Below are 18,119 nucleotides of genomic sequence, written 5' to 3'. Positions count from 1 at the left end.
TTAATTCCATCAATAGTAACTCTACATTTTACGAGGTAAAATTAACATAATCATTCCCCTGAAACCTGCTCTCAGAACCCTTGATCCAAAACCTGCTCTTGGAACCCGATTTAAAACCTGCTCTTGGAACCCTTGATCCATAACCTGCTCTTGGAACCCTTGATCCAAAACCTGCTCTTGGAACCCCTGATTTAAAACCTGCTCTTGGAACCCTTGATCCATAACCTGCTCTTGGAACCCTTGATCCAAAACCTGCTCTTGGAACCCGATTTAAAACCTGCTCTCGGAACCCTTGATCCAAAACCTGCTCTTGGAACCCCTGATTTAAAACCTGCTCTCGGAACCCTTGATCCAAAACCTGCTCTTGGAACCCGTGATCTGAAACCTGCTCTCGGAACCCTTGATCCAAAACCTGCTCTTGGAACCCGTGATCTGAAACCTGCTCTCGGAACCCTTGATCCAAAACCTGCTCTTGGAACCCCTGATTTAAAACCTGCTCTCGGAACCCTTGATCCAAAACCTGCTCTTGGAACCCCTGATTTAAAACCTGCTCTCGGAACCCTTGATCCAAAACCTGCTCTTGGAACCCCTGATTTAAAACCTGCTCTCGGAACCCTTGATCCAAAACCTGCTCTTGGAACCCGTGATCTGAAACCTGCTCTCGGAACCCTTGATCCAAAACCTGCTCTTGGAACCCCTGATTTAAAACCTGCTCTCAGAACCCTTGATCCAAAACCTGCTCTTGGAACCCCTGATTTAAAACCTGCTCTCGGAACCCTTGATCCAAAACCTGCTCTTGGAACCCGTGCTCTGAAACCTGCTCTCGGAACCCTTGATCCAAAACCTGCTCTTGGAACCCGATTTGAAACCTGCTCTCGGAACCTTTGATCCAAAGCCTGCTCTTGGAACCTGATTTGAAACCTGCTCTTGAAACCCTTGATCCAAAACCTGCTCTTGGAACCCGTGATCCAAAACCTGCTCTCGGAACCTCTGATCTGAAACTTGCTCTCAGGGTCAAAGAATTTTCAAAAGTTGTTTTTCTTACAAAATTATAGAGAATCTTTTTCCGAAGGTAATGAAACCAAAGTATGAAATATGATGGAAAACTTACATAATTACGCTCTAGCAAAGTTAGTGGCTTTGTCGATATTTACATATTAGCGACTTTGCCCACTTTGGTGGCTAAAGCTCTCGCTTCAAACACGGAGGGCCCAGGTTTGATTCCCAGTGGAATGGAAACATTTCGACGCGTTTCCTTACACCTGTTCACCTAGCAGCATATACGTACCTGGGTGTTAGTCAACTGGTGTGGGTCGCATCCTGGGGGACAAGATTGAGGACCCCAATGAAAATAAGAAATATAGTCCTCAATGATGCACTGACTGTCTTGGGTTAACCTGGGTGGCTAACCCTCTGGGGTTAAAAATCCAAATAAAATCTTATCTTAATTCCATTGTTCCAGTCTACCAAACTCATAGCTACTTCGCTAGCATTCCTTGTATTCTATTGATTGAGTACAAGAAACCACCCACTTACCAACTTCAACTACCTAATATAGTGATTAGAAATCGATAATTTGGCCAATTTCACACAAAACTAAAAAAAATGCCAATTTCCAAATAGGGTCCAGAATAAACAATGTAGACATTCCTGGCACTAAAACAACATTTCCTCTGTTCATTAGTCATGTCACCAGGCATCTCCTATATTATGCTTGCTTTCCATTTTGAATTTTTATTCGCACAAAAAACTAGATTTACTGTTATGCAGACTATTGCAGTATAATAATTGTATAAATAATGTTGGTGCATTTGTAGACATGTATCAGACCAGCCAGTTGGATCCGTACTGAAAGTGACTTAACTTGTGTACACTGGAATATCAGCAAAAATCGAACATTTAAGCTAGTTTCAGCGCAATTTCAAGCTACTTTCAGTCCTGAAACCAATCAAAATCATCTCTATTTCTGTAATATATCTTCCATTGTATCAAATGAGACCAAGAAACCAAGAAAACAACAACAATAAATCTTTCTTTCAACACACCGGCCGTATCTCATCAAGGCAGGGTGGCCCAAAAAGAAAAACAGAAGTTTCTCTTAAATTTAGTAATTTATACGGGAGAAGGGGTTACTAGCCCCTTGTTCCCGGCATTTTAGTCACCTCTTACAACACGCATGGCTTACAGAGGAAGAATTCTGTTCCACTTCCCCATGGAGATAAGAAGAAATAAACAAGAATAAGAATTAGAAAGAAAATAGAAGAAAACCCAGAGGGGTGTGTATATATATGCTTGTACATGTATGTGTAGTGTGACCTAAGTGTAAGTAGAAGTAACAACACGTACCTGAAATCTTGCATGTTTATGAGACAGACAAAAGACACCAGCAATCCTACCATCATGTAAAACAATTACAGGTTTTTGTTGTACACTCACTTGGCAGGACGGTAGTACCTCCCTGGGTGGTTGTTGTCTACCAACCTGCTACCACAGGACGGTAGTACCTCCCTGGGTGGTTGTTGTCTACCAACCTACTACCACAAGATGGTAGTACCTCCCTGGGTGGTTGTTGTCTACCAACCTACTACCACAGGATGGTAGTACCTCCCTGGGTGGTTGTTGTCTACCAACCTACTACCACAGGATGGTAGTACCTCCCTGGGTGGTTGTTGTCTACCAACCTACTACCACAGGATGGTAGTACCTCCCTGGGTGGTTGTTGTCTACCAACCTACTACCACAGGATGGCAATACCCCCCTGGGGGGTTGTTGTCTACCAACCTACTACGACAGGATGGTAGTTCCTCCCTGGGTGGTTGTTGTCTACCAACCTACTACGACAGGATGGTAGTTCCTCCTGGGTGGTTGTTGTCTACCAACCTACTACCACAGGATGGTAGTACCTCGCTGGATGGTTGTTGTCTACCAACCTACTACCACAGGATGGTAGTTCCTCCCTGGGTGGTTGTTGTCTACCAACCTACTACCACAGGATGGTAGTACCTCCCTGGGTGGTTGTTGTCTACCAACCTACTACCACAGGATGGTAGTACCTCCCTGGGTGGTTGCTGTCTACCAACCTACTACCACAGGATGGTAGTACCTCCCTGGGTGGTTGCTGTCTACCAACCTACTACCACAGGATGGTAGTACCTCCCTGGGTGGTTGTTGTCTACCAACCTACTACCACAGGATGGTAGTACCTCCCTGGGTGGTTGCTGTCTACCAACCTACTACCACAGGATGGTAGTACCTCCCTGGGTGGTTGTTGTCTACCAACCTACTACCACAGGATGGTAGTACCTCCCTGGGTGGTTGTTGTCTACCAACCTACTACCACAGGATGGTAGTACCTCCCTGGGTTGTTGTTGTCTACCAACCTACTACCACAGGATGGTAGTACCTCCCTGGATGGTTGTCTACCAACCTACTACCACAGGATGGTAGTACCTCCCTGGGTGGTTGCTGTCTACCAACCTACTACCACAGGATGGTAGTACCTCCCTGGGTGGTTGTTGTCTACCAACCTACTACCACAGGATGGTAGTACCTCCCTGGGTGGTTGTTGTCTACCAACCTACTACCACAGGATGGTAGTACCTCCCTGGGTGGTTGCTGTCTACCAACCTACTACCACAGGATGGTAGTACCTCCCTGGGTGGTTGTTGTCTACCAACCTACTACCACAGGATGGTAGTACCTCCCTGGGTGGTTGCTGTCTACCAACCTACTACCACAGGATGGTAGTACCTCCCTGGGTGGTTGTTGTCTACCAACCTACTACCACAGGATGGTAGTACCTCCCTGGGCGGTTGTTGTCTACCAACCAACTACCACAGGATGGTAGTACCTCCCTAGGCAGTTGTTGTCTACCAACCTACTACCACAGGATGGTAGTACCTCCCTGGGTGGTTGTTGTCTACCAACCTACTACCACAGGATGATAGTACCTCCCTGGGTGGTTGTTGTCTACCAACCTACTACCACAGGATGGTAGTACCTCCCTGGGTGGTTGTTGTCTACCAACCTACTACCACAGGATGGTAGTACCTCCCTGGGCAGTTGTTGTCTACCAACCTACTACCACAGGATGGTAGTACCTCCCTAGGCAGTTGTTGTCTACCAACCTACTACCTTCTTCTTCTTTCAACATACCAGCCGTATCCCACCGAGGCGGGGTGGCCCAAAAGAAAAAACTAAAGTTTCTCCTTTTAAATTTAGTTATATATACAGGAGAAGGGGTTACTAGCCCCTTGCTCCCGGCATTTTAGTCGCCTCTTACGACACGCATGGCTTACAGAGGAAGAATTCTGTTCCACTTCCCCATGGAGATAAGAGGAAATAAACAAGAACAAGAATTAGAAAGAAAATAGAAGAAAACCCAGAGGGGTGTGTATATATATGCTTGTACATGTATGTGTAGTGTGACCTAAGTGTCAGTAGAAGTAGCAAGACTTACCTGTAATCTTGCATATTTATGAGACAGACAAAAGACACCAGCAATCCTACCATCATGTAAAACAATTACAGACTTTCGTTTTACACTCACTTAGCAGGACGGTAGTACCTCCCTCGGCAGTTGTTGTCTACCAACCTACTACCTAGGAACAACAATAAATACCATATAAAAATACACTGTTAGCTCGTTGTTTTAAACCAAAAACACGGCCACAGTTTTTTCCTCCATTATGCATTGCTTGCTGCAGGAATTTTTTTTGTAAAATGCACACTTACCACATAGACCCAATGTCTCATATATGGGACCAAATTTACCACTCACAGCTTAACCAAGAGCTGAGATCATAGCCTAGAACAATGGGACCCCATCCCGACACAATTAATACATGATAGTGTAAATATGTTATCAGGCTGTTACACCTGCCATCCGACTTACGACCTGCTTGACTTACGACCTGCTCGACTTACGACCTGCTCGACTTACGACTTGCTCGACTTACGACCTGCTCGACTTACGACCGTGTTTTTTATGCCAAATTTCTGGGAAATAAACAACTATTTGTGTTGTACACAGTTTTTATCCTAAACCTTACAGTATAAAATACAGTACTAACAACATAAAAAGTAAAGTAAAACATGAAATACCAAAATAAAACAATAAAATAAAGTCATTACAAAAATGTTTTGTTGATATTCAGTAGTAAAGTTCAACTTACGACCATTTCGACTTACGACCGGTTTCTCAGAACCGAACTCGGTCATAAGTCGGATGGTAGGTGTATATGCATTTGAAAGTGAAAAAAGGTCTATGTTTCACTTTACAGCAGAAACTTTTAATCTAACCTGTTATAAGTGAGGCACCTCCGTTTATAAGTGGGGCCTTCATGTACAGCAGTAGCCTGGAACCTAAGCTGCTGTGCATATAAGCAGGGTCTTCCTGTATCCTAGTCATGATCACCAGTACCCAGACTCACTACTACTGGTATTCCAGTCACCACCAGTACCCAGACTCACCACTAGTGGTATCCCAGTTATCACCAGTACCCAGACTCACCACTACTGGTATTCCAGTCACCACCAGTACCCAGACTCACCACTACTGGTATTCCAGTCACCACCAGTACCCAGACTCACCACTATTGGTATCCCAGTTATCACCAGTACCCAGACTCAACACTACTGGTATTCCAGTCACCACCAGTACCCAGACTCACCACTACTGATATCCCAGTTATCACCAGTACCCAGACTCACCACTTCTGGTATCCCAGTTATCACCAGTACCCAGACTCACCACTTTTGGTATCCCAGTTATCACCAGTACCCAGACTCACCACTGCTGGTATCCCAGATGATAACCCTGGTATCACAGGAAGCGGTGGCCAACATGGCACCATCAGGAGAGAAGGCACAGGACAGTACGTTGTTGTAGTGACCAGAGAGCCGTCGTATTAGGCTGTATGTTCCCATGTTCCACAGTAGTACCTGCAACATACAACAAGAACCTGCAACATACAACTCTTCAAGAACCTGCAACATACATCTCTTCAAGAACCTGAAACACAGATCTTTAAGAACCTGCAACACAGATCTTCAAGAACCTGCAACACAGATCTTCAAGAACCTGCAACACTGATCTTCAAGAACCTGCAACACAGATCTTCAAGAACCTGCAACACAGATCTTCAAGAACCTGCAACACTGATCTTCAAGAACCTGCAACACAGATCTTCAAGAACCTGCAACACAGATCTTCAAGAACCTGCAACACAGATCTTCAAGAACCTGCAACACAGATCTTCAAGAACCTGCAACACAGATCTTCAAGAACCTGCAACACAGATCTTCAAGAACCTGCAACACTGATCTTCAAGAACCTGCAACACTGATCTTCAAGAACCTGCAACACTGATCTTCAAGAACCTGCAACACAGATCTTCAAGAACCTGCAACACAGATCTTCAAGAACCTGCAACACAGATCTTCAAGAACCTGCAACACCTAGGTATTTTCAGTGGAGACTTATTCACAATAAGACATGTGTGCAACACCTAGGTACCATCATAGTGGAGACGTACGTTCCTACAACAACCCATGTGTTGCATATGTGTTTTATTCAAATACCTCTTCAATCAATTTAAATGCCCAATAATTTCAAATAACTTGCCAGACAAATTAAAAAAAAAATAATTATCTTAATGAATTCACACTTTTTTATATACGTACAGTGGACCCCCGCTTTACAATATTATTTCACTCCAGAAGTATGTTCAGGTGCCAGTACTGACCGAATTTGTTCCCATAAGGAATATTGTGAATTAGATTCGTCCATTTCAGACCCCCAAACATACACGTACAAACGCACTTACATAAATACACTTACGTAATTGGTCGCACTGGGAGCTGATCGTAAAGCGGGGGTCCACTGTATATATAAATCTGAGCCACATATTTATCTTAGTTTCCTTATAATTTATCTCCTTAAATTGTCATTAGCAATTTTTTTTTTTTCAACAAATTGGCCATGTCCCACCAAGGCAGGGCGGACCAAAACGAAAAACAAAAGTTTCTCTATCTAAATTTAGCAGTCTACACAGGAGAAGGGGTTACTAGCCCCTTGCTCCCGGCATTTTAGTTGCCTCTTACAACATGCATGGTTTATGGAGGAAGAATTCTGTTCCACTGGAGATAAGAGGAAATAAACAAGAATAAGAACTAGAAAGAAAATAGAAGAAAACCCAGAGGGGTGTGTGTATATATATGCTTGTACATGTATGTGTAGTGTGACCTAAGTGTTGTAGACAGCCTGTCTGCACAGACAGCCATGCTGTCTGCCAGCTTAGTTCATATTTCGCACACTAAGGTGCTGCCCTCTGGGCCTATCCAAGTCTGTGGGAAGCTGGTCCCACACTCGCTCACTCTCTCTCAGCGGCCTGGCAGCAAGACAGAAGTCCTACTAGCTCTCTCCTCTCATGGGCATGGCCTACCTGGGTCATGGGCACAACACACAAGCCTGTGTACCCACTACGACATTTTCAAATAAACAAAGAAGCCTCCAAAGACGTTTATAATTCACACCCCGCTTTCAGTTCAACAAATAATTTCGTTATAGTGTAAGTAGAAGTAGCAAGACGTACCTGAAATCTTGTATGTTTATGAGACAGAAAAAAAGACACCAACAATCCTACCATCATGTAAAACAATTACAGATTTCCGTTTTACACTCACTTGGCAGGACGGTAGTACCTCCCTGCGTGGTTGCTGTCTACCAACCTACTACCACAGGATGGTAGTACCTCCCTGGGTGGTTGTTGTCTACCAACCTACTACCACAGGATGGTAGTACCTCCCTGGGTGGTTGCTGTCTACCAACCTACTACCACAGGATGGTAGTACCTCCCTGGGTAGTTGTTGTCTACCAACCTACTACCACAGGATGGTAGTACCTCCCTGGGTGGTTGTTGTCTACCAACCTACTACCACAGGATGGTAGTACCTCCCTGGGTGGTTGTTGTCTACCAACCTACTACCACAGGATGGTAGTACCTCCCTGGGTGGTTGCTGTCTACCAACCTACTACCACAGGATGGTAGTACCTCCCTGGGTGGTTGATGTCTACCAACCTACTACCACAGGATGGTAGTACCTCCCTGGGTGGTTGTTGTCTACCAACCTACTACCACAGGATGGTAGTACCTCCCTGGGTGGTTGCTGTCTACCAACCTACTACCACAGGACGGTAGTACCTCCCTGGGTGGTAGCTGTCTACCAACCTACTACCACAGGATGGTAGTACCTCCCTGGGTGGTTGTTGTCTAAGACCTACTACCACAGGATGGTAGTACCTCCCTGGGTGGTTGCTGTCTACCAACCTACTACCACAGGATGGTAGTACCTCCCTGGGTGGTTGCTGTCTACCAACCTACTACCACAGGATGGTAGTACCTCCCTGGGTGGTTGTTGTCTACCAACCTACTACCACAGGACGGTAGTACTCCCTGGGTGGTTGTTGTCTACCAACCTACTACCACAGGATGGTAGTACCTCCCTGGGTGGTTGTTGTCTACCAACCTACTACCACAGGATGGTAGTACCTCCCTGGGTGGTTGTTGTCTACCAACCTACTACCACAGGACAGTAGTACCTCCCTGGGTGGTTGTTGTCTACCAACCTACTACCACAGGATGGTAGTACCTCCCTGGGTGGTTGTTGTCTACCAACCTACTACCACAGGATGGTAGTACCTCCCTGGGTGGTTGTTGTCTACCAACCTACTACCACAGGATGGTAGTACCTCCCTGAGTGGTTGTTGTCTACCAACCTACTACCACAGGATGGTAGTACCTCCCTGGGTGGTTGTTGTCTACCAACCTACTACCACAGGATGGTAGTACCTCCCTGGGTGGTTGCTGTCTACCAACCTACTACCACAGGATGGTAGTACCTCCCTGGGTGGTTGTTGTCTACCAACCTACTACCACAGGACGGTAGTACCTCCCTGGGTGGTTGTTGTCTACCAACCTACTACCACAGGATGGTAGTACCTCCCTGGGTGGTTGCTGTCTACCAACCTACTACCACAGGATGGTAGTACCTCCCTGGGTGGTTGCTGTCTACCAACCTACTACCACAGGATGGTAGTACCTCCCTGGGTGGTTGCTGTCTACCAACCTACTACCACAGGATGGTAGTACCTCCCTGGGTGGTTGTTGTCTACCAACCTACTACCACAGGACGGTAGTACCTCCCTGGGTGGTTGTTGTCTACCAACCTACTACCACAGGATGGTAGTACCTCCCTGGGTGGTTGCTGTCTACCAACCTACTACCACAGGATGGTAGTACCTCCCTGGGTGGTTGCTGTCTACCAACCTACTACCACAGGATGGTAGTACCTCCCTGGGTGGTTGTTGTCTACCAACCTACTACCACAGGATGGTAGTACCTCTCTGGGTGGTTGTTGTCTACCAACCTACTACCACAGGATGGTAGTACCTCCCTGGGTGGTTGTTGTCTACCAACCTACTACCACAGGATGGTAGTACCTCCCTGGGTGGTTGCTGTCTACCAACCTACTACCACAGGATGGTAGTACCTCCCTGGGTGGTTGTTGTCTACCAACCTACTACCACAGGATGGTAGTACCTCCCTGGGTGGTTGTTGTCTACCAACCTACTACCACAGGATGGTAGTACCTCCCTGGGTGGTTGCTGTCTACCAACCTACTACCACAGGATAGTAGTACCTCCCTGGGTGGTTGTTGTCTACCAACCTACTACCACAGGATGGTAGTACCTCCCTGGGTGGTTGTTGTCTACCAACCTACTACCACAGGATGGTAGTACCTCCCTGGGTGGTTGTTGTCTACCAACCTACTACCACAGGATAGTAGTACCTCCCTGGGTGGTTGTTGTCTACCAACCTACTACCACAGGATGGTAGTACCTCCCTGGGTGGTTGTTGTCTACCAACCTACTACCACAGGATGGTAGTACCTCCCTGGGTGGTTGTTGTCTACCAACCTACTACCACAGGATGGTAGTACCTCCCTGGGTGGTTGTTGTCTACCAACCTATTACCACAGGATGGTAGTACCTCCCTGGGTGGTTGTTGTCTACCAACCTATTACCACAGGATGGTAGTACCTCCCTGGGTGGTTGTTGTCTACCAACTTACTACCACAGGATGGTAGTACCTCCCTGGGTGGTTGTTGTCTACCAACCTACTACCACAGGATGGTAGTACCTCCCTGGGTGGTTGTTGTCTACCAACCTATTACCACAGGATGGTAGTACCTCCCTGGGTGGTTGTTGTCTACCAACCTACTACCACAGGATGGTAGTACCTCCCTGGGTGGTTGTTGTCTACCAACCTACTACCACAGGATGGTAGTACCTCCCTGGGTGGTTGCTGTCTACCAACCTACTACCACAGGATGGTAGTACCTCCCTGGGTGGTTGCTGTCTACCAACCTACTACCACAGGATTAGCAATTTTATTCTAATAAATTAGTCCCATGATCCTTAACTTCTTTAAATATAATCTTATCTCAAGCCAAAAATTATCTTTTATTCAAATTATCTTGAAGTTATATTTCAATTACTAAATTTTAATCTTTTCATTAAATGTTCAATTTTTACAAACATTTGTACAGTAAACCATCGATATTAGGGACCAGTAAGGGACACCGAGTGTCTGATACATTCAAATATTATTAAAAAATATCGAAAAATGCTTTAAAACACTATACAGTGGACCCCCGGTTAACGAACTTTTTTCATTCCAGAAGTATGTTCAGGTGCCAGTACTGACCGAATTTTTTCCCATAAGGAATATTGTGAAGTAGATTAGTCCATTTCAGACCCCCAAACATACACGTACAAACGCACTTACATAAATACACTTACATAATTGGTCGCATTTGGAGGTGATCGTTAAGCGGGGGTCCACTGTATATGGTACACTGCGCATAATTTATTTACATTGCAATACAAAATGTAAATGAGACAGTTGAATGTACAATGCATAAATAACCCCCCTTCCACCCTGCCCCATGCCCCCTGCCCCCTCTCATATACATGTATACACTGGCTACCTTCCCTTCATGCTTGTGTGTGACTAGTTAATGGTTTCAGTCTGACCAAAACATCCTCTGTTTCAGTCACCTGTGTAAGGGTTGTTAGTGCATTGTTCCACTCACGGTATTGTGCTTTTACGTTCTAGTTTAGCCAGTGGATTTTGCCTGTAATTTTAAAAGGACTTTATATCGAGGGTTTACTGTATCACAGTGTTATGAATGAGTGATTGTTAATGTATAAGTGATGGTTACTGTACAGTCATGGGTTGCTTAATGACAGGGATATGTTCTGAGAAATTGTTAGGCGATTTCGCCATTGTGCGAACATCATGCAATGCATTTACACTAGCCTAGACGGTAAAACCTACTACACAACTAGGCAACATGGTATAGCCTACTACACACCTAGGCTACATGGTATAGCCTACTACACACCTAGGCTACATGGTAAAACCTACTACACACCTAGGCTACATGGTAAAACCTACTACACACCTAGGCTACATGGTAAAACCTACTACACACCTAGGCTACATGGTAAAACCTACTACACACCTAGGCTACATGGTATAGCCTACTACACACCTAGGCTACATGGTATAGCCTACTACACACCTAGGCTACATAGTATAGCCTACTACACACCTAGGCTACATGGTATAGCCTACTACACACCTAGGCAACATGTATAGCCTACTACACACCTAGGCAACATGGTATAGCCTACTACACACCTAGGCTACATGGTATAGCCTACTACACACCTAGGCTACATGGTATAGCCTACTACACACCTAGGCAACATGTATAGCCTACTACACACCTAGGCTACATGGTATAGCCTACTACACACTTAGACTACATGTATAGCCTACTACACACCTAGGCTACATGGTATAGCCTACTACACACCTAGGCTACATGGTATAGCCTACTACACACCTAGGCAACATGTATATCCTACTACACACCTAGGCTACATGGTATAGCCTACTACACACCTAGGCTACATGTATAGCCTACTACACACCTAGGCTACATGGTATAGCCTACTACACACCTAGGCTACATGGTATAGCCTACTACACACCTAGGCAACATGTATAGCCTACTACACACCTAGGCTACATGGTATAGCCTACTACACACCTAGGCTACATGTATAGCCTACTACACACCTAGGCTACATGGTATAGCCTACTACACACCTAGGCAACATGGTATAGCCTACTACACACCTAGGCTACATGGTATAGCCTACTACACACCTAGGCAACATGGTATAGCCTACTACACACCTAGGCTATAAAGTACCCTCTGGAATAACAATAAAAGTACATTATAGTTAATACAAAAAGCAATAACGTAGTTGTTTACCGACACTATAAAGTATTACGTAATGTACATAATATACATAATTGTATGTGCTATACTTCATATGACTGGCAGCACAGAAAATTTGTTTACACCAACACCACCACAAACATGTGAATAACAAATTACGCTACAATGGCTACAGCATCACTAGGCAATAGGAATTCTTTAGCTCCATTATAATCTTATGGGACTACCACCCTATATCCATTTCATTGTTGACTGAAATGTTATGTGTGCATGACTGTACTTTACACAGGTAATGAACAAGCGATGGTTAATGTACTTTCTTCTTTGGGTCACTCTTGATTTGGTGGGAAATAATTAAATGGTAAAAGAATAACAACTGGTGGTACAAACCTTCTGTTTATCACCGGTGGAGCAGAGAAACTTGCCATCAGGTGACCAACAGAGACTCCTGACTGGTCCAGGATGCTCCCTCAGTGTCTTGAACATGTTACCATCATCAGACATGTCCCATACCTGTGCCAGGATGTACACTACTCTATCAATACATTCTCAAAATAATAGTCTTAACTACTAGAGGTTAATATGATAAAATATAATTAAAATTAATGTTGTTTGACACATACTAAGCACATATGCAAAGATTTTAATGTTAATTCAGGCAAACTTTTTAAGTTGGAACAATTTGGTCAATTTCCACGAATTGAAACTAAAACTAAAACTATTCTATAAAATGAATATTGATGTACTAGATTATTTTTAATTGACAGACTCTGTTGAGCAGAAATTCATATACAGTGCCCGCAAAAAATCTGTACGTGTCCAACACAAAATAATCTATACACGAGATTTTGGTGGATACATTTCACACGCATTTCCGCCCTAGGGAAAGTGTGATGACGTAGTGTACTGGAGCCCGTCTTGCTCCATTGTTTCCAACCAAGCCACGCTTCAGTGCTCTGCCAGAGCTCAGTGAGGAAGGAGGCCTACTTATTGTTCCTCAGTGCCCCTTGTTCCTGAACTTTGCCATGCTATATCTCCACTCAGAATGGTCAGAATGGGTCGAGCTAAACTTCAGTTTCAGAGAAGACCCACGCACTCACCCTATTAGAGCAAGGAATGTCTGTGATACGCGTAGCCGCAAACCTGAAGGTGACGAGGATGGCAATTTACAACCTCGAGAAAGCAGCTGCCTCACTCCCACCTGCTTTTACTTGAGGTCTGTGGCTGTTAAGGCCGGACCTGACAACACTTCCTTCTTCAGGATCTTGTCTGTGTGAAGAGAAATCTTTTTGGGTGGTACAGTGCCAGGTGGGGGTGAGGCAGCTGCTTTCTTGAGGTTGTAAATTGCCATCCTTATCACCTTCAGGTCTGCAGCTACGTGTATCATAGACATCTTTGCTCTAACAGGGTGAGTGCACAGGTCTTCTCTGCAACTGAAAGTTTAGTTCGACCAATTCTGACCACTTGGAGCAGAGATATAGTGTGGCAAAGTTCATGAAAAAGAAGCACTGAGGAGCAACTAGAAAGCCTCCTTCCTCACCGAGCTCTGGCAGAGCACTGAAGTGTGGCATGGTTGGGAACACTGGAGCAAGACGGGCTCAAGTACACTACGTCATCACACTTTTCATACAGCGGAAACATGAGTGAAATGTATGCATGAAAATCTCGTGCATAAATTTTTTTGTGTGTTGGACATGTATAGATTTTTTTGCAGGCACTGTACACAAACCCTAAAACATCGATTCTACTGTATGGACCACTGAGTATGGTACATCAATCTCTCAGTATACCTTTTATAATTATCAAATTTAAAACTACCTAAGAATAACACTATCAAAATCATCTTTGACTTCAAATGTGACTCTGAAAGGTAATAAGGGTGTATTTGACAAGCCCAGACATACACTACACAGCCAGGCAGGGTTTCAAAACAAGGGTTAGATGGCCAGGCGGTCGTCTGTCCCAGCCCGGGGCCACCTGTAGGGGGAACCAGCAGTCAGTGCAAGAACATCACCAAACATCAACCACTTTACACATCTCTCGAAAAATAACATCCAGTGTGTTATAACCTACATCAATTCTGATATTTACGATGATCAAGTATATAATTTAATGGCAAGCAAAAATGTAAATAATACTATATTTTTAACACATTAGCTGTCTACCACCAAGGCAAGGTGACCTAAAAAGAAAAATGAAAGTATTTTTTTTTTTACATTTAGTAATTTATACATGAAGAAGGGGTACTAGCCCCTTTTTCAATTTTCTTTCAACAAACCGGCCATATCCCACTGAGGCAGGGTGGCCCAAAAAGAAAAACGAAAGTTTCTTTTTTTAAATTTAATAATTTATACAGAACTACATGGGGAAGTGGAGCAAAATTCTTCCTCCGTAAGCCATGCATATTGTAAGAGGCGACTAAAATGCCAAGAGCGAGGGGCTAGTGGCCCCTTCTGTATAAATTACTAAATTTAGAAAGAGAAATTTTTCTTTTTCTTTTTGGGCCACCCTGTCTTGGTGGGAAATGGCCGATTCGTTGAAAAAAAATTTTATACGAGAGAACGGGTTACTAGCCCCTTGCTCCCGGCATTTTAGTCGCCTCTTACAACATGCATGGCTTACGGAGGAAGAATTCTGTTCCACTTCTCCATGGAGATAAGTGGAAATAAACAAGAACAACATTTGTCTCCATTCCCTCCTATCTAACATACTCACACATGCTTGCTGGAAGTCCAAGCCCCTCGCATACAAAACCTCCTTTACCCCCCTCCTTCAACCTTTCCTGGGACAACCCCTACCCTGCGTTTCTTCTGCTACAGATATATATGCTCTTAAAGTCATTCTATTTCATTTCATCCTCTCTAAATGTTCAAACAACCTCAACAACCCATCCTCAGCCCTCTGGATAATAGTTTTGGTAATCCTGCACCTCCTACTAATTTCCAAACTATGGATTCTCTGCATTATATTCACACTACACATTGCCCTCAGACATGACATCTCCACTGCCTCCAGCCTTCTCCTTGTTGCAACATTCACCACCCATGTAAGAGCATTGGTATAACTATACTCTCATACATTCCCCTCTTTGCTTCCATGGATAAAGTTCTTTGTTTCCACAGACTCAGTGCACCATTCTTCTTTTTCCCCTTATCAATTCTATGATTCTACGAGGCCAAGCACTTACATATTTCAAGCATTACCTTACTAACAGACATCAATACATTTCTATTAAGGACACAATTTCATCAACAAGACTGCTGGATACTGGAGTGCCACAGGGAAGTGTCTTTGGTCCCCTGCTCTTCCTCTTATACATCAATGATCTTCCTAATTTATCACAACACCTTAACCCTTTCACTGTTAAGACCACTGATCACAAACTTGCTCTCAGTATCAAAAAACATTACCAAAGAAAAAAAAATTGTTATCAGTAGTTACCGAGATATAGAGGCATGAAATTGACAAAGTGTACCGCTGATGGCAACATCACCGACTGCCACTCACTCGGTAATATTATTTTTTACTTTTATTCTATTTTTCTTTACTTTTCCAATATTTTAGTTTTTCAAGTAACTCCTGTGGTCTGTGAGACCAATATAATGCATAATGTATATATATCCACTCACTGTATGCAACACAGTAACTGCACAAATATTATCATTATATTGTTTGCAAAATTTTTTTACACAAACCAACAATTAACCCTTAAACTGTCCAAATGTAATTCTACGATCACGTCCGTAGCATTCTGAACGCAGATCTATGTTTTTTACATAAGAAAGCATGTAAAATCGAGCACAGATCTACATTCGGAGTGCTACACACATGAACGTAGATCTACGTTTGGACAGTTTAAAGGTTAAAAAAAGTTGTTTAATATATACACATACTGAGTCACTGGACACGATCTTAGAGGTGCTGCAGCTTGTGGAACTCTTTAAAACAGTGTGTTATGCATAGCGCTGTTTTACACTCTTCACACACAAAATGAGTGTCTCTGCATTTTTGTGGGTGGGTTATTGTGGTTGTGCAAGTTGTTGTGGTGTGTGTGTGTGGTTGAAGGTGGCCTTTGTTGTGGATGTGCTGAGTCAGCGTCATGGCTACCAGCCTGGGGTGCCGCTGGTACTACATGAAGCATTATACCACAACCTGCTGCTGCATGTATATTATCCATCCCAATTGTAACACTACCCATGTCATCTTCCCCACCAACCATGCTGTCTTCTCAAAAAACCATGCTGTCTTCTCCACCACCCACATAGAAATAAGTCACTTTGACTTTTTTGGGTTATCCCAGGTTCTTTACACATATGATGCTCTGTATGATAATCTATGTAAAGTAAAAGGACACAAGTGCAACTAATGTGACATTTATTGTGGCAACGTTTCGCTCTCCAGGAGCTTTATCAAGCCATTAATGGCTTGATAAAGCTCCTGGAGAGCGAAACGTTGCCACAATAAATGTCACATTAGTTGCACTTGTGTTCTTTTACTTTACATATTGTCGGTAATTCTACCAACTTTATCATAATCTATGTAACTGTATTTGTGTATACCTGAATAAACTTGCTTATTCTTTGAGACATAGAAAAATATGAGTTTCCTCTTTCGCTGTGATACAACTGAACATGAACAAGATGGCCCAGCACCAGAGGTGGAAGGTTGATGGTTGTCTGGGTTTTTGGTGCTATTTCTGGTATCCTGGGCATTGCTTTCAGTCACAAACTCCTCAAAACCATGAAATTCATCTTCACTTACACTTCCATCTGTGTCACAACTATCATTTGGAAAGGGAAGAGTCCCACTTTGCCGAGGAGTGAAGTATACCTTACCGCTAGGCTTGGTGAACACTCCCACAATGCACTGCGACCTCCTCGATTTTTTTTATACTGTGCACACTGACCACGCAGACCCATTCATTCATATGTAGGTCTACCAGCTTTCTCCCGCTAGATTTGAAGCTGCTAGAATTTTGGCGTAATATACTATGGTAGCAGCACTGGCTTGCAAGCTGTAATATTATGGCACCAACAGTGAAAGGATTAAAATATTAATCAGAGGGCAGAGGAAGGGTGTTAATGTGGCTTGGACATTTAGAGATGACGGAGCAAAATAGGATGACTTGGAGAGTGTATAAATCTGTAGTGGAAGGAAGACCGGGTAGGGGCTGTCCTAGGAAAGGTTGGAGGGAGGGGTAAGGAGGTTTTATGTGCAAAGGGCTTGGACATTCAGCATATGTGTGTTAGATAGGAGCGAGTGGAGACAAATGGTTTTTACGACTTGATGTGGTATTGGAGTGTGACCAAAGTAACATTTATGAAGGGATTCAGGGAGATAAGTTAGCTGGACTTGAGTCCTGGAGGTGGAAGTACAGTGCCTGCACTCTGAAGGCAGAGTATTGATATGTTGCAGTTTTTGAGCTGTAATGTAGGCATGCCTCTAGCAAGACAGTGATGAGTGAATGATGATGTAAGTGTTTTTTCTTTTTTGGGTCACCTTGTCTTGGTGGGAGACGGCCAGTGTGATAAAAACAAAACACCAGAGAGAGAGGCTACTATTGTGTAAAGTGCTTGCTTCCTCCAACAAAAATCACTGTGGGCATAATACAATGTTAGCAAATATATTATACAACAGTAAATAATGCTAATAAATATATGTAAATAAATGAATAAATGTGAGTGTATTTATACATCTCTCACACACGCACGCATGCACACACACACGCGCACACACACACA

General features: G+C 43.8%; 1 protein-coding gene across 2 annotated transcripts in view; it reads right to left on the bottom strand.

Moving 5' to 3' along the window:
• LOC128702590 (WD repeat and SOCS box-containing protein 1-like) overlaps positions 1–18,119 on the bottom strand; it is a 484,629-nt gene that overhangs the window by 80,168 nt on the left and 386,342 nt on the right. For both annotated transcript variants that reach the window (XM_070105233.1, XM_070105234.1), the window contains 2 exons: positions 12,769–12,891; positions 5,793–5,943 (listed from right to left, as the gene is read on the bottom strand). In XM_070105233.1, the coding sequence (XP_069961334.1) occupies positions 5,793–5,943; positions 12,769–12,891 (274 nt within the window). The remainder of the gene's footprint in view (positions 1–5,792; positions 5,944–12,768; positions 12,892–18,119) is intronic.

The sequence above is a fragment of the Cherax quadricarinatus genome, chromosome 98 (genome assembly GCF_038502225.1).
Source record: "Cherax quadricarinatus isolate ZL_2023a chromosome 98, ASM3850222v1, whole genome shotgun sequence".
Lineage (NCBI taxonomy): Eukaryota > Metazoa > Arthropoda > Malacostraca > Decapoda > Parastacidae > Cherax > Cherax quadricarinatus.
This window is presented reverse-complemented; position numbering and strand designations above follow the sequence as displayed.